The 23,813-nt window shown below is 35.6% G+C and overlaps 1 protein-coding gene across 1 annotated transcript in view; it reads left to right on the top strand.

Moving 5' to 3' along the window:
- The window catches only part of LOC149411020 (neuroligin-4, Y-linked-like), a 556,662-nt gene that overhangs the window by 342,305 nt on the left and 190,544 nt on the right, over positions 1-23,813 (top strand). The window contains exons 9-10 of the mRNA XM_089647354.1: positions 8,848-9,021; positions 22,658-22,809. Coding sequence (XP_089503480.1) covers positions 8,848-9,021; positions 22,658-22,809 — 326 coding nt within the window. The remainder of the gene's footprint in view (positions 1-8,847; positions 9,022-22,657; positions 22,810-23,813) is intronic.

Raw genomic sequence — 23,813 nt, forward strand, 5'->3', positions numbered from 1 at the left:
ACTATTAAAGTATCTGCGGGCCCTGTACAGTACGCCCAGCTTCTGAGAGGCCAACTTTACTCTGGCTTCGATGGAGCCCCCGTACCTGAGCTGGTCACTTATAGTTACACCAAGCATATCAATGGAAGGCCTGTTCGGAAGATTGCTTCCGTTGAAGGAGACTAGATTATCATTTGGATCCCTTTTAGACGTAATCAGACAGGATTGGGTCTTTGAAACATTAAATTCGACGAGATTATTTTTACCCCAGGAGGAAATACTCTCGAGATAACCGTCCATTCTCTGCTTCAAAGCCCTCCGAGCCGTTGGAGTTTGTGTGCCCTTTGGGGGCTTGTCAAACAAAAAACTATCATGAACTGTACTGTCATCCGCGTAACAATGAATCGGTGCACATGTCAAAAGGTCATTGATGTACAACAAAAACAAAGTCGGAGACAGAACCGATCCCTGTGGGACGCCAGCATTTATGGAGTGCGAGGAAGAGGTGAAACCGTCAGCAACCGCCTGAATCGACCTATCCCTTAAAAAGTCAGCAATCCACGTACACAGGGATGCGGGAAGTCCGTAAGAATGCAATTTGTTGACAAGTCCTCGGTGCCAGACCCGGTCAAAGGCCTTGGATATGTCTAGTGCGACCGTTTGGGTCTTACCGTGACGTTCCAGGCACCGCCCCCAAACATGCGTCACATACGCGAGAAGATCACCGCACGAGCGGTTCCGCCGGAATCCGTATTGACGGTCGTTGATAATTTTGTTCTTCTCGAGGTATGTGAGCAGTTTGTCGTTGATCACACGTTCCATCACTTTGGACAGAACTGATGTGATCGCTATGGGGCGGTAGTTGGCCGGGTTGGAGCGGTCACCTTTCTTGGGAATAGGGTGAATTACCGCTTTTTTCCAACCAGAGGGCACAGTGCCACACTTCAGGGACATTTTGAAGAGCTTTGTCAAAACTGGAACTATTTCCGCAGCACACCTCTGCAATACCAGGGCAGGTATTCCATCAGGTCCACTAGCTTTGTTAACATCGAGCCCCCGTATGACGTGGAGTACATCCCGATGCCGGATCCTCAGCTTTTTCATATAGAAGCCGCAGTGAGGAACCGACGGCGGAACAGCACCCCCGTCGTCGAGGGTCGAGTTTTCCGCAAAAATTTTCCCTAATAAGTTAGCCTTTTCGGTGGCGGTGTTTGCTAGTGAGCCGTCAGGTCTGGTAAAAGGTGGCAAACTGGGTTTGCAAAAATTTCGACCTATTGAGCCCGCAAGCGACCAGAATGCTCTGCTGCCATGTGGGCAGGCAGCCAGCTTTTTGCTGATCTGCAGGTCATGTTCGAATTTTGACCTATTGATGATTCTCTTGCATTCCTTTGCCGATTTGTTGTATGCTGATCTGCTTTCGGGCGTTCGAGATGTGTTGTAGGCTCGGTAAGCCGCGTTTTTTCGTCGGACTGCTTCTGAGCATTGTCGACTGAACCACGGCTTTGAGCCCACACCAGTTTCTTTAGTAGTCGATTGTATGAAGCCATCCATCGCCGATTTGATGACTTCACCAATCTCCTGGGCACATTTTGAAGGGTCCGAAGTCCGAAAACAAACAGCTGACCACGGAAAAGCGTTGAAATGGGCCCGCATACCGAACCAATCTGCTGACCTATAGTGCCACACTTTTCTCCTCAGCCTCTCATTGGTTGGTCTGAGGCTAACGGGGATTGATGTCGTCACTAGACAGTGGTCAGATGATCCCAGAGGCGCTGTGACGTCAATCTTATAACCGTGTGGCACAGTAGTTAAGAATAGGTCTAACAGATTGGAGCGGTGAGTCTCGACATCAGGAACCCTTGTAGGCTCCTGAACCAATTGTTCTAATCCGTAGCAAATGGCAAAGGATTCCGCCTGTCGGCCAGCCGAGTCCGTTGGGCCTGAGAACTTCAACCATGGTTCGTTATGAACGTTGAAGTCCCCCAGAACAACAAACTCGGCCGAAGGGTAGCGGGGCAAGAGATCATCAATAGTATCGCTCAAATGTTTGAAGAGCTCGGAAGTGTCTGATTCGCTATGGTTCGGTGAGCGGTATAGATATGCGTAGAATCTTGCTGTACTGGCAAGATTGACGCGCACCCACATTACGTCGAATCTGGAGTTTTCCAGACTCAATAGTCGCACACAGTTGACGTCAGCTCGACTATAGAGGCAGACTCCTCCTTTCAGTCGGAATTTGCTTGCGAGGGTAAAGCCCGGGCAGTCCAGATAGGAGGAGTCTGGCGGCTCGGCTATCTGAGTTTCGGATAGGAAAAGAAGGTTGGGACGTTGGGACAAAAGATGGTGATGGACGGAATTTAAATTTGTGTGCAGGCCGCGAATGTTGGCAAAATTTACCAACAGTTTTGGCCCGCACCGGGGACGCCTGCTACTCGCCGCTGTAACGATGTTAAAATTGTTGTGTTGTATGTTCATGAATTTATTATTTTTTTTTTTTATAAGGGTAGGAGGTGAAAGGAAAGGTCTGGAAAGGAAAGGTATGAGGGGTGGGTAGGAATCTGGGGTTCAGGCTGTCCAGGAGTGATGAGCGTTTGGTTCCACCCCACCCACTGCGGTGCTAGGCGATAGGCTGGGAGAGTCCGGCTGGAGAGGGCATCCAATGCGCCCCAAACGCTGCTGCTGGGTCCCCTCCGGTCACGAACCGGCACAACAGCAGTGGCGGGGTTTTTTCACTCGCTGATGGGGCAGCCCACCCTTAGTCGTGAGCCTGAGGGTCGGGCCCCTGTACTATCGAGCGGCCCGGACAGCGGTAACCGGTTGTAAAGGGTCTCCCTCAACCAGCATCTCCCAACCGGCCCGCCACGAAGAAGGTGGGCCGACGCACCCGCCACCAAGACCCGGGCAAACCTTAACCCATGAACCCGGGCACCCCTGCTAAGTCACCAAACGTAGCGAACCACTTGGGGTGACCTGTGGCAGAGGTGTTGGTAATCCAATAAATGGTTCCCAGGGCGGCGGTACCCATTCCCGCCTACCAAATTGAAAAATTGATTGCAATCGTCGTATCATAACTGTACAGCAGATAATCTTTACGCATTAATTTTAACAAATCTACGTCATTACCTATTTTTTTGTCCGATATTTTAAGGTCAGTAGGTACAACTATTTTCTACTTTAACATCATTTCCATAATCAGTTTGAAACACGATAATAAGTTTTAAAAATGCCCTTAAAACACTGAAACCAGTCTGGCTTAAAACAATTTAAATGTGTAACAATGTTTGAAACTTTTTGAGTTTTGTCGCATTTTGCTGCATATACAATTATGTACTGAAATTTTAGATCGTATTATTAATTCACTTTGTATATAAAACTTACCATCCGGATAAGAATTTGGTAAGATTTGGTAGGAGTAGGTGGATGCTCGCATTTTGCAGTACATACACTTATGTACTGTAATATAAGATCGTATTGTTTTATTCACTTTGTAGATTGATCTTTATTATCCGGATAAGGATTTGGTGAGATTTGGTAGGAGTAGGTGGATGCTCGCATTTTGCAATATATGCAATTTAAGATCACATGGTTTTATTCACTTTGAAGATAACAATTTATTTTCCGGATAAGGATTTGGTGAGATTTGGTAGGAGTAGGTGGATGCTCGCATTTTGTAATATATGCAATATAAGATCATATGGTTTTTTTCACTTTGATGATAACAATTTATTATCCGGATAAGGATTTGGTGAAATTTGGTAGAAGTAGGTGGATGCTCGCATTTTGCAATATATGCAATATAAGATCGTATTGTATTATTCACTTTGTAGATAACAATTTATAATCGGATAAGGATTTAATGTTATATCAACACGAACTGACTGATGTTCTGAAGTAACCCTTGGTTGAATTTACTCCTTTGGTGAATTGAAATGGAAGTGGGTAACTTTCTGAAATCAATCGCAAGCAATATGAGCATGTCAAAAACGTACCTCGGAAAAAAACACTAAATTAAATAGCACCAATAGTAGAAATTTGAATGTTGACATAAATGCTATTGGTTTGAAACTTTGATAATTATATATCATCGCTATGCCCAAAATAATAATATAAATTTTCACCATTTCAAATTATATCGTGACATTTTTTTTATTACACTTTTGGTAGGGGTAAACTTTGACTTAACTTAGCCTTTGTTCAGTTTTCATTGCGGAAAGCGGCCGTTAGTGTCTTATTGGTAGTTCTTAGATCATAAAAAGATAAGCCATATGCGAATGAATCGTTTCCTTACTCCATGAAAGGTGTTGCATGTTTTTATTGCTTCTTTATTTAGCCCATCATAATAAAGTATTTCAACTCACTCCAAGATGAGAATAAACTTTTACCTTTTTTATAGCTCACTCCGCTTCTGAGATGAGGACAATAATAAAACATCTGCTGTCTAGGGAATAAATTTGAAATGTTTTTCCTTGAACTTTTATTCTTTTTTTATATGGCACCGCATGAGAGACCCAATGCCAGGGGCCACTGGAATTATGCCATCCTCGATCTGGCAAGAGTGGGAATGAAAGAGAAATGGGTTACAGAGGAGGCTGTTGATTTCATGTCCAATGGTTTTTATCGCTAAAAGTATCAATTAATTGTAAGTTCTAATCTCTGACAAAGCAATACAAGTTGACAGTCAATCATTAACAACTCGTTTTTTTTCTGTTATTAAAAATATAATCTTCATCAACATTTTTTTAAGTAATTTATTGCGATTATTTTGATGTAATAAATCTGTATATATTATTGCGGAGTTGAAAATATATTTTTCTGGTATTAAAAAAATATTGCTATTAAAAATTTCTTTAAATTATTAATATTTCTGTTAAAAACGGGATTTTAGGCCATTAACTAATGGATTAATAGGTATCCTAAAAACTTTAAGTAAAATCACAATGTTTTGTCACAATATTCGAAAACGTGTATATGAAAGTCCTAACGAGTTTGCATTTCGTCCTAATATAGGTATTATTAAGATCAACGCGGATAAACACGTGTTCCGATAAAATTATTAATTTACCTACACTTTATCAGGAATCAGCTTACAGAAGAAGATTAATGATTTTAAGAAATTTTTAATAAATCAGCATTACACATTTTTCTCCGTGTACCGTCAGAAGAACAATGGTAATTTGATATTTTATTTTATTTTATTTATTTATTTTATTTGGAAAACCAACAGTTATAATAATTACAAAGTATGGTGTATTAAGTGTTAATTATTTAACCAATAATAGGTTTTCACTTAAGTAAATGAATTGCATGAATGTACATGCATTCTTGAAAATCCTAGAAAATGTGTTCTGTACAGGTACAATGACTTCTAAGAGATAAACGACCTTCTAAATAATGGCGATTTTTGAGCAATCATCAAAAGAATAATTATATATTAACAAAAAAATAATGAATATATTAAAATTGCGTCAATACAATAAAATTTTAGTAATTGAATTTAGTATTGTCGCAATTTTAAAATGATAAATACATTAAAATTGCGACAGTACTAAATTCAATTATTAAAATTTTAAATTAAAAAAGACATCGCAGAGCAATAAAAGAAGCGGATATTTTATCTATTTATCTAAAAGAAAAAAAATACGCTAAAACGGTAACCGTATGCTCTGACATCAAGAAAAAATATTTTCAACTAATTTAATCTTGTCAAATAAATTAAATTTTCATAAAGAGCGAAGAATTAAATTAGAAAATATATATAATATGTAATAGGATTATTGTCCCATAATTTATTAAGATCTTAAAATATACTGAGAAAGACTCGATTTGATTTTTATTCATTTTCGCTGAAACATCCAATATTTGCTGCCTTTTGATTTCAATATAAATTTTTTTTTTCTAATTTACATGCGATGTAATTATGGCGTATTAAAACAAGTATAAATATAAACTGTAACGTCGATCGAGAGATTTCTAATTTGCAGTTTTCTGAAAAACCTTTGTCGAGAAAAGACAGCGCTGAAATGTTTTCTCGGAAAATTTCAGTCCACCAAACAGAAGCTCGGCGGAAAACAAGGACCATTGTCTTTAGCTTGAGATAAAAATTCTATTTTCACTGCGATTAAAGCCCGGATTGTTCGGATCGCGAGCTAAGCTTTAGGCAATATTTCAGATCAATAAGTGCATTTCAAGTGCATCACGTCGAGGCTATTGCTTGCAGATAAGTGTTGAGAGCATCGAGGAAATGGTAGACAACTGGATAATCGGAATCAGATTTCAAGTCCACTTCAATTTCTTAACGGGACTCAATAGTAGATTTGTTTTCGAATTCTACGGTATCAACGATCGATTCAGCCGGAGGCCGCAGTGGGTTCCGTATAAGACGAATATACTGAGAACGTATGTGACGTCATCATTCTAGTATTTTTTAAATGTGAATACCGATTTAGGAGACCCAACCGTCTGAAGCCAGTGGGACTATGGTATACCCAATTCGGGGTACGTTGTGAGGCTTTAACTAGGGGGCGAAGAAAGGAGACGGGGATGAGGAAGGTGGTGAGTACCTGGCTATTCAGATATGATTACCAAAACACAGATAAAGCCATTTCAAGCAACGTTTCAATTCTGAATGGTGGTCTTATACCAGGGCAATACGGAGAGTATATTCCACTCTGAAACGTGCCGCAAGTAAGCGATATATTATTGTAAATGAATTAATTGTGAAATGACACAAATTTATCAAATCAAATTCACTTTCGCACGCCGGGATTTGATTGAACCCGCCACCTTCGAATTGCTAGTCGAGAGTCTTACTCCTCGACAACAGAGGCCGTCATCCTTCGACGTTTTTCGTTTTCACACAAGACGTGTGAAAAAGAAGACGAAAATCGTTAATAACGTACGTGAGAGCTCTCGTTGGGACTAATATAGGTGCTACAACTGTATCTACTGGTCATGAGGGATGTGCGCATTGCTACACATTTCTTCAGATTGATTTGTGGATGGTTTAAAAACTCGGTCATCATGAAGAGCATTCATTTCTATGTTCCCGATGGTTATTTCCGTCACTGACAGCATAGATTATTCTTTCCCGGCCTGAAGGACTAACTTGCCAATGGTCATGCCTGTGGGGAGAGCAATCTTGCTGTTGAACAGAATCAATTCGGGTATCGACATTTTCAGCATCAATGAAGCTGTCTTTAAAAAGCAAGCTCTATTATTACTAGTATACCCACTGCTTAAACTTATGTTAGAACTTATATGACCAAATGTATTTTAAAAATGCAATTTTGTAATGTTTTTAAAACGAATAAACTGAATTGAATTGGATTGAACTGCATTTGCTTCAAGAACTATTTAATTTTTTATTCCTACTAAGTGTAATACCGTAAGATGAACCTTTAGGTCGGGCTTAAAAGATGGCCAAATTTCAGTAGCTCATTCGCTTAATGCAAAAACGAGTCTGATAAACGACCCGTTCTTATAAAGGCGACACCAACAACTGTGAACAGATGTTCCGCTCGTGTCCATCTAGTTTCGAGCATATATATCGTAAAATCAATGTTGCTAGCTCCTCCGAACACGCTCCATTGAAATACTCATAGAACAGACTCAGCAAACCTATGTTGTGTCCCTGCAGTAGAAATGACAATCGGTCAGCCAACGATATAAGATGGATCGCCCAATTCCTTTCGACAGAATCATGCAGGTTTATCAAGGATTTGTGAGGTCTAGTTCGGAGACGACTCCCAAATTCAACAACTTATCCAATATAAGCTATGTGTACAGATTAGCTTCTTTTATTGCTCAAAGTTAAGTTTCTGACACGAAAAAATTAAAATCTTCTGAATTTTTGCTTTGGTCGATTTCCAAAAAGCATCATATATTTATCATATTATTTAATTAATACGATTCCTCAAAATATTAATGTCGAAACAAATGAACTTTGGGTTTTCCAATAAAAGGTGTAATTTTGATATTCAATGGTAAAAGATCAATGGTTTCGTTGCTTGTGTGGCATGAAGCGCCGTCTTGTTGAAAGTAAACGTTGTCCAGATCAATATCATCCAATTCCGGCCATAAAAAATATTAATAATCTCTCGATAGCGATCCATTCACCGTAACTTTTGCTCCAGCCTCATTTTCGCAAAAGTAAGGTCCAATGACTCCGCCGAACCATAAACCGCACCAAACAGTCACCAACGCGTTGAAGATAGAGAGGCTTTTCAACAATAACTCTTGGGTTTTCCGAGCCCCAAATGCGACAATTTTGCTTATTGACGAAGCCACCGAGGTGGAAATGGGCCTCATCACTCAAGATGATTTGCATTTGATTCACTCAAGTGAATTTTAATGCGTTGTTGAAGCGTGTATTGTTCCATTTTTATTAATGGTGTAGTTTCTACTTGTCAAATGTCAAAAAATCACAGCTTTAAAACCAACATCTACCGAAATAGCGGTCTATTCAAAATAACACCTCTTATTAGAAAACCCGTACTTACTGCGGCATAAAGCCAATGAATCCACCTAGAATTCTTAGTTTATTCCATATTTTTAGGTTCAATAAATTTGGCACATTCTGAAAAGCGATCGCTCAAAATATTTTTACAAACTTGGTATAGTATGCCGACAATTGCTCGAATGGATACAACTGAGTTGAGATGAAAATTCCTATGAACACGAATCTCAAACAAACGATTATAATTGCGTCTTTGTTCTAGCGAATTTTTAATAATAATATTAGATAGAGATGAGTTTGTGCGAGAATTGCGTGGTGGTTTATCTTCTCTGCCTACCCATATTATAAAGGCGTGGCAATTAGTTGGTTAGTTATCTAATTTAATTATTTTTTGTTCTTATTTTTTTCCCCAGCACCCGATAAATACCCGAGACGCAGCGGTGGCAGCCCTGAGCGATGCACAGTTCGTAGCGCCCCTGGTGCAGACCGGAGACTTCCTAAGCGTGACGAAGGGCACCAACGACGTGGGCCCGAGGACCTTCTTCTATGTTTTCGACTACCAGACCAAGGATGGGGACTACCCTCAGGTAGATTTCTTAAGATAATACGTATATTCTCTACCTTTTTTGTTTTATGTACGTATAAATTAAATAAAATAAATCAATAATAATCAAATAATTTCAGTAAATTTTATAAATTTACTGAAATCAAACACAGACTAAAACAGAATCAACTGAACTATACCAAAAAACAGTACCTTACTTATTTTAAAATTACTTAAAAAATATATATATACTACATTATACTTTGTTGTAATATTAATTTCTTATAATTAAATTATAATATGTAAATGACATCCTCAGCACGGGAGATCCCAGTGAGGATATCATTATATCTATGTGTTAATAAGAAAAGAAGACAATAAATCATTATTATTATTATTATTATTATTATATTCGTTCGCTTCGGAAATTCAGACAAGCGGTAAACTACCTAGCTTTAAAATATAATATTTAGAAAATTATTTATAACCATTTCTGAAATTAGAACTGATTTATTGAAAATTCATACAATCCCGTGATTTTTCATGTTTCTGCGCTAGTATTTTCTAAAATCATATTTTTACTTCACTATTTAACCTAATAATATTCTGGATAGTTATTAACTCTAAATATTTATCCTAGTAAAAAGATGGATTTTAAAATTTACACAGCTGCTTTACACGTATTGATAAATCGAAAATGGTTATTTTAGCTGCTGAGTAAAATTAAAAAAATAAGTTTATTAGTAAAAGGGAATAGATTCGCAAAATCGACAAGAGACCATGAATTTTTCAAATGCTAAGGAAATGGTCGCCAGTGTAGGTACTTTTCTGTCAGGAGGCCCTGAGGGAAAAATCCTGCAAGGCCTATGTCATCTTTGGGGATGCTGCGTGGAGGGTCTACATCGACCATACAAAGTAAAGAGTAAAACAGTATAATATGAGGTGGACGATTAAGATATTACGTAAAAAGATTTCAATGCTTACACTTTTTTTAATAATTACTTGCGTGTGTTGTTGTGAAATTTGTGAAAAAAGACATAAATACAGGAGAAAATTAACTATTGCTAATTTATTAAGAATTTCTCCAAATTATTGGTAATTTCTGTCAAAAACGGGATTGCAGGCCTTACGAATGAAATAACAGATTTCCTGAAAAACTTTCAGTTCTTCAAGAATACATTTTCAAGATATTGGAACATGTGTTCATGAAAATCCAAATCCTTTTTACATCACATAATTTATTTTTTTTTGTTTCATCAATTATATAAATATTATCAATTCAAATCAATAAAATATTTTAAAAATCTTCTATTGCTGTTTTATTAATGTCCGTTAATTTATCGTGAGGGCAAAAACTGATTTCTCTCCTTGTAGAACTATTCGGTTTCTTTATGTACCGAATACGTTGTCATTTCTTAAAATAAATCAGGCCTAAAAACTGGATACAATGGAATATCCGAAAAATTGTTGCAAATCCGAGTCGAGTTTTCACTTCCGTCCGGTTGAAACCGCCATTGTTAGGAACTCAATTAAATGTATGTCGAGGAGAAAAAGAATAGTGCCAAATTACGTCGAGAGTGGTTTTTTATGTTTTTTACTGGATCGGGACCAAATGGGTCAGTTTTTAGTCACAGTAGACCACGGACCACGCAAAATAGAAAACATGTTTTAACCCTCAACCTTTGATTTCATATTTTGGAAAAACTTCCTGAAAGCGAAGGTGTACTGACGGAAAATTTTTATTTTAAATATATAATACACACTGGAAATGTCTTCCATATCTATATGAATGGTTACCAATATCGTCATCGATAAAAACATTTTAATTCTAACCTATTTAGCAAACGCGTCTCTCTTGCATTCGCGTAACATCGTTTATCGCTATCCCATTTGATTGAAATGAAAATTTCATAATAGTGTTAAAACACGTTACTTTTTTGTTGGCTTTGACTTGATTTTGTTGGTTATATTGTTTTTATTTTATTTCATAGATTGATGAAATTTTGCACACTTTACCCTCAAAGCTAAAGGGAGGTAACTGTATTTATCTGACTTTGAAAAACTCTGCCCTAAACCCTTTTAAGGTCTGCCTCAAAAACAAAACTAAAAACTCAACATGGGTACTTTTCCTAGCCAAAACACAAATTTTGCATTTTTTTACTCACTTTTATATATAATTCCTTAGTTATACGAATAATTCAAAATTATCAACATTCGAGGAACAGCTACAAGATTTTTTAAATTACTAAATATAGGTATTTAATTTTTCATGATTTTATCGATTGCTTTGCCAGTAGAGTGCATCAGAATGCTTGTACGTAGGTATATCAAAAATTAAACGAATATTCTCAATCAACAAAAACTCAAACATTATCTTACTTAAACAACTCTATTCTAAAACAATACTTATTTACATTCTTAAAAACGAAATACCCGAAATAACACACATATTATAAATACTAGATTTCAGGGTCAAAAACATATCCAACGAGCAACTACAAATCCAACATTTGCGCAACTCTACAACAAAATCCCACTCTCATTCAAAACTCACAACAATTTTTTAACATTGAAATCTTAAATAAAAAGCTGGGTGCAAAACAAATAATAGATAATATACTGACACCAAAGACTGAAACTGAAACCTCTCAACTGAACAAAAAAACCCCATGTAATATATTTAAAATTATTTCAGAAAAAACACTATTTGATATATTTATAATTACTTTATACTATCCAAAGTACTCACCTGTGATATTTTGCAGTCTTAACGGGGCGCTTAATACAAAATGGAGCCTATTCACCTTCGCCAGGTAAAAGTATAAATTAACGCCATGGGTTTCCTGATATAAATATTTAATCATTTCTCTAGATTCAGTGTCACTCATGGTGCGGCAGGGGAGGGCAATCTTTGGTCGACCACAAACACGATTTTGGTTAAAAAGGTTGAAGAATAAATAATAAATTTACTTAGATGAATATATTATAAGTTACGAGTTTCAGAAGTTGGTGAGTTTATGGTTGATTCATGATGCCAATAAGTTTGCAATTGGGGGACATTATTCATAATTTGATGTATTATTTATCAACTGCAAAGTTGGTTACCTTGCTTTACAATATATTTGTTAGTTTTAATAATAATAATAATAATATTTATTTCAGCTGGACAGAGCGTTGTGTGCAATGATCTGCCTGCCATAAAAGTTTACATTTAATTTAATACATAAAAATAAAATGAATAAAGAAATAAATAAAATAAAAAATAATAAATAAAAAATCAATACATTGATGAGCACATTAGGACTTTATGGTGGCTTGAGTGAAATTCTCTATCTCTGGTGTAGAGGCGCTCCCTGCCACTGGGCAACGGCCTGGACAAGAGTGTTGTCCGATCTCTGATAGCGCTGACTCGTCCCGGCTATTCTGTGGCGCATCAAAGCACCTTAAACAAAATGAATTTTGATTTTTTGATGTGAAACATCTTTTGGTGGGTCTAGAGGGGTAAACCAACTCTGGCAAGACGGGACAACGCTCTTGCAAGGAACGACCCTTTTGGCCAGCCTCGTCACTCAACTCAACCTCCTTGGCTCTATTCCCCAGTCGTCAAAACTCTGTGGGGTACATATATGAAATATGGACAAAAATGTAAATATTCGTTTGTTCAAAATCTCAAATCTCTGAAAGTTCTTCACCCATTGCTTTGAAATTTTGAAACAACGTTGCATTCGAATACGCGTGTGTTTTTATATACCTATATTATGAAAGTAGGATGAAAGTAGATTGAATGCTGTTGAAATGAGATCCCTGAGGCGTATGTGTGGGAAAACCATGTTTGATCGTGTGAGGAATGTGGAGATCCGCAAAGAGTGCAAGGCTCATGTAAGCGTAATGAGTAAGATTAAGAAAGGGACGCTTAGATGGTTTGGGCATGTAGAGCGAATGAGCGAAGATAGGAGTGTAAGGAGGATATATGATGCAAATGCGAATGGTAGCAGAAGTCGGGGACGCCCGAGGAAGACATGGCACGATCAAGTGAATCAGATACTAGAGTCGGGCCATGTCAAGAGTCAGAATAATAGAAGAGTGTGTATGAGACGATGTATGAATGTGAATGAGGCAAGAAGTGTGTGCCAAGACCGAGTTGTTTGGCGGTCCGTCCTCTCTGCCTACCCCTGCGGGGAAACGGCGTGATGGTTAGTTAGTTAGTTAGTTATATTATATATTGAAAATTTGATCCCTTGGATATATTTAAGATGCCTTAAAGAAATACTAAGAATAGAACACATCTTGGCCTTTTAAATAATCTCCAACTCTAAATCTCAAAATCTCCAGCTTACGTACCCTTTTTCGTTTTTATTGTATAACGTAGAAAATTATGTTCTTTAGTAAATGATACTAAAACATTAATATATTGGTGCCTGAAATTCACAAAATAAAATAAAACACACTTATTGGCGATGTTTTTTTACATGCATCAGTAAAAATATGCGACTGGAGTTATGCGGGAAATCAAAACCTTATACGACATGGTGCATCGCCTCAAATCTGATTTGCATAATCAGTTTTTTATAATATTTTTTGTATTTCTTTGGCATTCACTATGTAACAATTTCTAGACGTTTTTGTTTTTAATGAGTTTTATTCTTCCAATGTACATTTGTTACGGATATAACAAATGTACATTGGAATAATATTTTTTCAATTAGGGGTGTTCTGCATTTCTACCCCTGCCTGAAAGCCTGCGTACAGAGACATTCCCCGCCTAAGTATGGTCTACATTAACCCCAACACATACGGGGAGGAGAAGTACAATATGTGGGATTGCTCTAAGTGCTTTTCAAGTACTTGGTCGTCTTTTTTACCCGCCATCAGAGGGAGGCTGTGAAATATTTGTGTACCGCTTGAAATTTCAAGTGATGCAAAATTTAACTCCAAACTTCTCGTTTTTCCCGGAATACGATTTTATACAAATCTTACGAATTTATTTATGTAAGTGAAGGATGTAACAAAATTCAGAGGATTATTTTAAGATTTTCGAGACAATTTTTGGAGTGTTTTTACATCACGAATGTTTTCAATGAAACAGTCGTTCATACTGAATACAAATTTTTCTTGAAAAGACTTTGATATTTTGTTTCTCAGTAATACGATATACTTCTATTGATATGTTATATAAAAAAAACGATTCAAAGGATTGTCTTCAGATATACAAGACATTTTGAGTCGCAAAGAATAAGAACGTTGCTTGAAAATTTTGTAAATTTAAATTCGCTCGGTTACGAAATGTAAGTACTTGTTCACGGAGCAATAATTGTTACTTCAGTAACAACGTTATTTTTCATTCACAATTGAACGTAGTTATGCAAAAACAGCCAGTCCACAATTTTGGCAAAAATAAGATATTGTTGTCATCCAACGGAGAGAGGTGTTTTTAAGTTCTACTAAAATCAGCCAGGCCCGCTTTCATGCAAAAATTGGGTAGAAATCATAAGAAATCTTCACCATAAAAAACAATATAATTTATTTACTAAGAAAAGAGACCTTTGCATCAAATTCTAGGAAACACTTCCTTGTAAATAGAGTAGTCGATGCATGGAACAACTTCCGCAATATGTTATGTAATAAAAAAAATAAAAAATTTAAAGCTCGATTGGATTTTTATTTGTAGACAAGAAAGGATTATCTTATTTTTAATTAAAAAAAAACTCCTTTACTGTTATAAGCGCATCAGCAGAATGCTGCCAGTTTATAAAATAAAAATAATTAATAACGGTACTCGCAACACTTTTATTATGAGTTTTTCTCAATATTTTATTGTGAGTATTTTTCAATATTTTATTATTAGTATTTTTGAGTATTTCTCATTGATCAGAAAAACAGCCAGAGTCAACTGGTTGAATTAAGTAAAATATCTAACATTCAAACAATGACATTTGCCTAATCAGCAGTAAACGTTCACGGCGTTTGTAATTAAATATGTTTAGTGTTTTGTGTAGCTTTGGCTGTTTTTTGCAGAATTAATATTTATGTCACATAAGAAGTTCAGACAATTGACTGCAGCGTTTACATTCGTTAAAATGTATTCCACAGAGAACACATAGACTCGAAAAAAATTCCAATAATTAAACAAAATCCGCAATTAAGGAGCGCTTTGAAGCAGAGAATGTACGGTTATCTCGAGAGTATTTCCTCCCGGGGTAAAAATAATCTCGTCGAATTTAATGTTTCAAAGACCCAATCCTGTCTGATTACGTCTAAAAGGGATCCACATGATAATCTAGTCTCCTTCAACGGAAGCAATCTTCCGAACAGGCCTTCCATTGATATGCTTGGTGTAACTATAAGTGACCAGCTCAGGTACGGGGGCTCCATCGAAGCTAGAGTAAAGTTGGCCTCTCAGAAGCTGGGCGTACTGTACAGGGCCCGCAGATACTTTAATAGTACACAACTGCTGACCCTGTACAAATCGCAAGTGCGCCCTACTGTCGAATTTGGCAGCCATCTCTGGTCCGGAGCCCCTAAATACCTGAAAAAAACCCTTGACTCTGTGCAAAAACGGGCGGTCCGTTTGATAGATTCCCCAATCTCAACAAACGGACTGCAATCTTTAGAGCACAGGCGTCAGGTAGGTATGCTGTCCTTGATCTATCAGTATTACAATGGAAGATGCTCTGAGAAACTATCTGTCGGGATACACGCCAAACGCGCGCCCAACATTTGTACACGGTTGACATTTGTCACATGAGAACGGGTCGCTTCTAAGATTCGTGCTTAAGTTCAACAGCTCGGCTGTGGAACGAACTGCCGGCCTCTGTGTTTCCTCCCTCCTACAACATGGGACTCTTCAAGACCCATGTTCACTCCTTCCTCTCCACCAAAAGACCCTCCACACAGCATTCCCAAAGATGACATAGGCCCTGAGGGAAATTACTTTCTTCAGGGCCTCCTGTGTGGAGTTAATATAAAAAAAAAATTAAATCCACTTTAAAGTTATAAGAAATTAGTATCTATGTATTATTTATAATGTTTTGAAGTGAAAACATTCTAGGTGTTCTGTAGTTTTTATTATTTAATGCTAGCTGACGTGACCCGGCGTTGCTCGACTTTGACGTACTTTACATAAATAATTATATGTTTTGAATATTTAAAGTAAATATTATCATTTTTATTCCTTGCTAGAGCAATCTCGATAAGTTACAAAACTACATGTATAATATTTATTTAAACCTTCCTGAAGAAATTCTCTAAATGATAGTGAACAACTCCGTTTCATAGTCACTTTGTTTTATACTATTAGACAAAACTAGACCACTATTTAGACAAAAGTGATTTTATCTTAGCTTGGGTTTTTTGGGGCTGACTTCGTTCTGCATAACTACTTTCAATTTATTTCCTGTTTATTCACTTTTTCAGTAAATACCAAGCCAGTTTGTATCTTTAAAGACTTCAATCGATCACGCGTGAAGTTTTAACATAATACTGTGATGTCATCAATTTCACAAAGACGTTGAGGAAAATTTCATAAAGGAAAAAGAATATTCTTTGTTTTTTTTTTTTTTTTAAAACACACTTTATTATTTTACAATAATATTTGCAAAAGTTTTTGAAGCAAATAAAATTTTATTTCAATCGCAAGTATTTTTTTACAAGATTATTTTCCTTTCAACTAATTGAAATTATTATTTATTAGCTATATATTTCTTTGCAATTGTTTTTTTTTCATTTGCGTTACTTTCATCATTAAAAATCAGCAAAAAAATACTAAAATTACTTATAAGAATTGTTTGATCTTTGCCAATTATTCTGATCGCGCGTTTCATCATTCTTTTTTATTTGAACACTGTTATTAAAATTTTCCTCGTAGATCCACAGTTAACGCTTTCAGACCGTATGTGTATTTGAAAATAAATAAATTTCACAAATTTTTGGTCATTATCTATAGCGAATGAGCATTGGCAGTTTTCGTTTTCCAATTATTGTATTTTATTTTATTATTTTTTATTTTTATTTTTATTTTAATTTTTTTATTTTTTTTATTTATATTTTTTTATTTTTTTTTATTTTTTTTTATTTTTGGGAAATCAACAGTTTAGATTTTTACAGATTGTACATAAGTAAAATAGCCAAAATAAACCAATTACGGATTTCCTCCTTGTGACTTTACGTAAGACAGCATTAGAAGAAATAATTAAATTTATGAGAAATGTGAAGTTATAATTATATAAAATAAAAGAATTGTATAAAATAATAGAACAAAATAATACAACAAAAATAAAGGGGAAAAAAAAACTAAAATTTATATAAAATAAAAGATTATCGATACATTGGTAACCATAAGAATACAAACAATATTGTGCATATAAATCATATCATAACCATAACCATAAGAAGACAATGTTGTGCATATAAATCATATAAATCATACCATAACAGGATTATAAATATATAAATACTAGAAACATAAACATCAGAAACATCAATTCAAGAAACATCAGTGAAATACTCTTTTAAGGTCATTTTATATTTAGTAAATTCGCAGTTGAAGATGTCGATATTGAATAATATGTTATATGTCTTCCGCTTCAGAATCCCATTCTAGTTTTTGATCAGAAATTAATTTACTTTTGACTGCAATTAAAACTCCACCACCGCGATTTTGATTGAGGTTATGATAATCTCTATCTCGTCTGTAAATATGGTACCGTGGATCGAAAAGTTCCTCATTAAAGATTGAATTGTTAAGCCATGTTTCACTGAGACATATAATGTCATAGTTGTTTAATAATACATTTTGAAGAAAAATATGTGTCTTGGTTCTGAGACCTCTTAAGTTTTGATAGTATAATTCTAAAGATTCCATTGTACCTATTAAGTATATAGTGCAGTTAATATAAAGTTGCTGGAAAGTTAGTTGATGGAAATATTGTATGTTTTTAGTTTTTCTAGATCATTATAATTATTTATGCAATGGTGATTTGTGTTTTCATTAAGTCTTACATAAATTTTACAATTTTTGATCCAACAGAATTTGAATTTATTAATTTTGGTAAACTCTCTGACCTTTTTGTAGAGTACTTTGTTTTTATGAGTTAAATGTTCATTTATATAGATCCGTTGTTTTCCATTAAAGTTAATATCCTCTGCTGTTAGGCCCCTTCTTGTCCGGATTGCTGCTATGATTTCGTCTTTCTGTTTCCTGCCCTTTAGTTTTACTATAATATTCCGCGGTCTTCCTTCAATCTTCTCCTTGGGGGTGACTCGGGTGGCGTATTCAATGTCGTCGCTCACTATATTTAATTCTGAATAGATCCTTTTGATAATCTCCGTCAGGTTCTCTTGTTTTTTTCTGGTATCCCAATGATCTCTATGTTATTAATGCGTGCGTGTTGTTCGTTAGCATCCAATTGTTTTTGTAATTCTTTAAATTCACTTTGTATTACGGCGTTTTGTTCCAGAGTTTTTTCAAGGTTGTTGTTTTTTTCGTATCAATTTTTTTTTCTAGAGTTAATATTTTATTTTTTAATTCCTCGATTTCTTCTTTATACTCGTTTCTGATGATTTCCAGAAATTGTACCTTAAATTCTTCAAACTTTTTGTCAAGAAGTTGGAGGAGTTGGGTGTCCGTAGTATTTAGTGTTTTTGTAGTTGCTCGTGTAGTCATTTCGGCACGAAATATTAATTAGTATAACTTCACTTCACTATTAAAGCTATTAAAATATAGATATTTAGATTTTAGCTAGAATTTTTTATTTTATTTTGAGATATTTCAAGAGTGAAATAAAAACACGACAGCTGTCATTGAATGTTATTGTTGTATTTTAAGCACTAGTTCAGGAGGTAGCTATTTTTATATATTGAAAATGTGATTTTTATGTCTAAATTGACCAAGTTTTTGCTCCCTATTTTTTAAATGCATTATTGGAATGTATTTTTTCAATGTATAATTTTAATGTATTTTTTTCTGAAAGGTTGTTTTTTTTGTATACTGTGCTAATTTTCTTACAAATGAAAGAAACCGTAATTTCTAAGCAATTGAACAAAAAACACCAAAACATTTTTTTATGTGAATACCGCACTATCCCAACTGCTCCCAACCGTCTGAAGCCAGTGAGACTATGGCATCCCCAATTTGGGTATGTTGTTTTGCTGGTGGTAGTGGGGTGGAGAAAAAGATGGGAAATTGAAAGATTGGGGAGTACTGCTATTCAGACCTGGTCATCACACACGGCTAAAACCATTTAAGTAACTATTAAATTCTGAGTAGTGGTACGGTAAACCGAGGCGATGCTGTAAGTATTTTCCACTCCATGCCGCAAATATACTTTATATTATTTTTAATAAAAATATTGTAAAATAATTGCGCATGAAGTGATTTGAACCCGCAACACCGTGTCAGAAGCTTTACCCCTTGACCAAGGAAGCCGTCTACTAAGTGTATCAATTTTCAAATACCTTCTGCCAATGGCAGTGTTAAATCTGGTATGAAAGGGTTAAAAAAATTATCAGTGCTTCCTGAAATTTGTTCAAACACAAATATCTAATATTAAATTAAATAGATTTTGCAATCTAGTTCACAGATTGTTTATTCAATATTATTCAAAATGTTTAATTAGATTCTTTAGCCATAAAAATCACTAAAATCACGTCTTTGAACTTTTTGCTAGAACTTTTAATATTATTATCCTGAAACCGAAAAGTCATTTGCTAACGGGTACATAATGCTAACATTTTTATTTATATTTAAAAGGGTAGAAAAAATAAAACCTTTGGAAGGCGTTTTTAACCCGTGAGAAAGCGCACTATGAGCATATTGCTAACTCAAAAATTATTTGTGTTGTTTATCGATGTTAGCGATACGAAAGTTTAGATACCTTCCTAATTATTCACTCTATATTCTTGGTATTTCAGTATTGTGGTTTTTAATACTATTCAATCTTCTCCCCTGGCGCAACTCATAGCTTGGTATTTTACTAATACGGTATTTGAATACTATTCAATCCTCTCCCCTGGTGCAACTCGTGGCTAGGTATTTTACTATTATTGTATTTTAATACTATTCAATCCTCTCCCCTGGTGTAATTCATGGCTTGATATTTTACTATTATGGTATTTTAATACTATTCAATCCCCTACCCTGGTGCAATCTTGCCACACTCAGCGCCGCGCGTGACAACCGCGTGGTGAAATGCTTGTGAGGGCCAAGTACCATCGTGCGGCATTTTGCTCATCGCGCTCCTATCCAGTTATTCTAGAAGTTTTTTTCATAAATTAATTTTTATTTGAATACCGCACAAGAGTTGCAACTGCTTCCAATCGTCTCGAGCGAGTGAGATGATGACATTCCAAGTTGAGGCGAGAAAGGAGATGGGGAGAGGAAGGGAAAGAAATATCAGAGTATTCGAATTTTATCACCAAACACGGCTAAAGCCATTTCAAACAACTTTATAATTCTGAATGGTGGTCTTACACCAGGTTTAAACTAAGAGTATCTTTTAATGCCAAAAGTTGAGACTAAAGTTAAGGAGGGACTTTGTTTATGTTGAAAACTTATTAAAGTTACTTTGTTTTAATAAAACACGTCATACTAAATAGATAATCTTTTATTCATATCAATCAATTTTTGTAAATGATAAATTACATTTGAAATAGCGTGAGCACTTTACTCACGTCTGTTTTTTTTGTGTAATTTTATTGCGCGCCTGCTCACTAGTTCAGAATATAAAAATTCTGTGGTGTCGATAGTGGGCGAAGTAGAAGATTGTATGAGATTGCTGATATGTCGACATATTGTATTTTGTAGCAAAATAATGGATACTTTTGTATCAACTTTTGTGCCCTGGTCCCCCCTTAGGAACACGATGTGTGCACAAATTGGTTCTGGTAATGGGGAGGTACGACATTCGAGAGGGTGATGAGATTTTCCACAGGGTTAAAGAAAGTATATATCTTTGGGAAAAGGTGGAATGTCCTGGAGAGTTGTAAATTATTCAAGCAAATTTCGTAAGTTAAACTATTCTATTATATACTTGACCGGTCGGTGGCTGAGTTGACATCGCGTTTGGGTCCCACCCAGGCGTAGTGTGTTCAATTCCTCGGCTGGCTAAGTCCTCCATCACAACACAAGCAACATTTTCAGCTTACTGTGGTGGTTGTAGGAGATATTCAAATATTGTCAGGTTATTCGTAACCCAGGAATGTTTGTCTTTTTTTGCTTTTAAATAATTAATGAATATTGTCATTGATTCATATTGCAAGCGGCTAACGCGGTAAATGCCCACTTTATACAGGACCCCACCGAGAGACAGGCTGGGTTCTCATTGCCTCGCAAAACCTGGTCCGCCATCAATAGATTGAGGTGCTCCCATAGCCGCTGTGCCCACATGATGCACAGATGGGTCCAGCGATGTGTGAATGTGGTGCGGTGCAGACCACCGAACATGTGGTCATCGAATGCCTGCTCCATTCATTCCCCGGCGGGATTGATGAAGTTCACATGGCGACGCCTGAGGCCCTAGAATGGCTCGCAGACCTAGATGTCCCCCTCTGACCCACCACTTTACGAAAGAAGAAGAAGAAGAAGATTTAAATCGGTCAAAGCATCTCAGATTGTAAAGATATCAATGATAACAGAAGACGTTAAATATAAAATAGCAATTGTTTTTATATATACATGTGCCTGTATACCTACATATAAACCAAGTAAATACAGTAAAACGAAATGTGCCCTGGTGTGGGTTTGATTTTTTTTTAAATCTACAGTTTTATTCCGAGATTGATGATTGATTTTGCACACTGGACTTCGAAATAAGAGAAAGGTCGCCATCTATATAAGTTTTGGAAAAGCCACCCAATCTCTCTTTCCCATCGCTTAGAGCAGTATTTTGATACTTCTTGAAATTTTGCACAGTTGACATTCGACAAGGAAAATTACCGTCATCTGATTCCGAAAAACATTATGTAAAGTTCTAGCCATGCCGGGTACTTCATATTATTTATTTATTTATCAACACTTTCTTTAGGGACTATTACAGATGAATACTAAAATCATATATTAATAAGGTACATATTTAGTAAATATAACTAAGCTGCCCCAGTAACATTTTTATTTCATTTGTTCAGTGATATGTTCAGAGAATTGTTTCTCTCCATAAGTATTCAGGGTGATGATGAATTCATATGGTAGTTATTCCCAGAATTTCTGCACTGAAAGAAATCCTTACTTCTAGTAGTAATTAGTGGTATCCAAAAGTCTATCAATGCATGCAATTCTGGACAATCAAATGCATCATTTAGAATTTTATGTGGAAGAAGAATTCTATATTTAAGCTTTTGTAATTTAATTTAAAATAGTATTCAAAACTTATAAAACATAAGAATTTATTTTGTATTCTTTCAATAACTTGTACATTAATATTGTATGTTGATTCCCGATGGGAGAATTGTGCTCAAGTTGACTTCTAACAAATAGTAACTAAAATCATCTACAGATATTATCGAGAGTGCTTGTCATTTGCTTTAAAATCACCACAAAAACTTTTTAAAGTGTAATCACATTAAAATAATATAAACAGTAGTTGTTAGTAACAACTTGTTATCACGTTAGTGAATAATTCCACATTTATGTTAAAAGTACCACAAGGATCACAAAAAAACCACCTAAGCTATGACTTTATTTTCAGCGCATGGGTTCTGTCCACGGGGAGGAACTTCCATATCTGTTCGGTGCGCCCCTCGTAGAAGGTTTCAACCACTTCCCTAAGAACTACACCAAGTCTGAAATAGCCTTGTGTGAAACCTACATCTCGTTCCTGTCGAATTTCGCTAGAACTGGGTAAGTAAAGCAATTTTTAATATTTTATTTTTAAGTTTTGTTCACATGTTTGATCCTTCATATATTTATTATTTTTTACGCAACTCGGTGGAATCATCAGATCTGGATACTATGTTAAAAAGTACCTACCATTATTTTAGTGCGTCACGTACAGAGTCAGAAAAAAAAGGATTTATTTTTTTAATATTTTTCTTTATTCAGTGTTTTTATAGTTATTAGGTGTGTTAAAACCACCAAACTAGGCACATGCCCGTGTTATGGTGGTTGATTAAATATACAGTATAAAACGAATAAATCATCTCTCTGCTTAATTAAACTTGTGATTCCAATAGGATCGCACTGCCCCAATCTACTCACTGATGTATATGAATGTAAGTGGGGCCCGCACTGACAGTCACGTTAAAATACTTATCACTGCACAAGCACGGCGGTCATCACTTGCAACGATTAGGTTTTCCACAGCGTTTGCGGCGGATAAATACTAGTAATTACTGATATGGAACAACAAATACGTAATATGAAACAGTGGTCTTAATTCATCGAACAATCACGTCTTCAGGCTGAAATCATTGACCGACGCATTGATGGCGTACGCACAACAGAACGAAACCACTTGAAGAAACATTACATTATTATTCAAATATATATGTGTATTTTATTACATGGTTTGTGTGTTTAAAAGAAAAAAATATTTACATATTTTTAATCTAATCTTTAATCACATGTTTCCGTTTTGATTTGGGACATTATATAGTTATAGTAATAAATAAAAATAAAAATTTGAGAATGGCGAACACGTTACCTTTCCTGAACACGATATCGTGTATCGTCGACTACATAGTCACTTACATAATTTAATTACGTTTGAAAGCGGAATAATGCATGGGAATCCACACATAATACGCCTAAAAATTGTACCTAAACATCACAAAAACATTTTGTTGACTTCTTGCAAAACAACAAAAATTGTTAAATAATTGGTGCAAAAAATCACTCATTGCAGT

The sequence above is a fragment of the Hesperophylax consimilis genome, chromosome 26, assembly GCF_061612785.1.
Source record: "Hesperophylax consimilis isolate HC1 chromosome 26, BYU_Hcon_1.0, whole genome shotgun sequence".
Taxonomy (NCBI): Eukaryota; Metazoa; Arthropoda; class Insecta; order Trichoptera; family Limnephilidae; genus Hesperophylax; species Hesperophylax consimilis.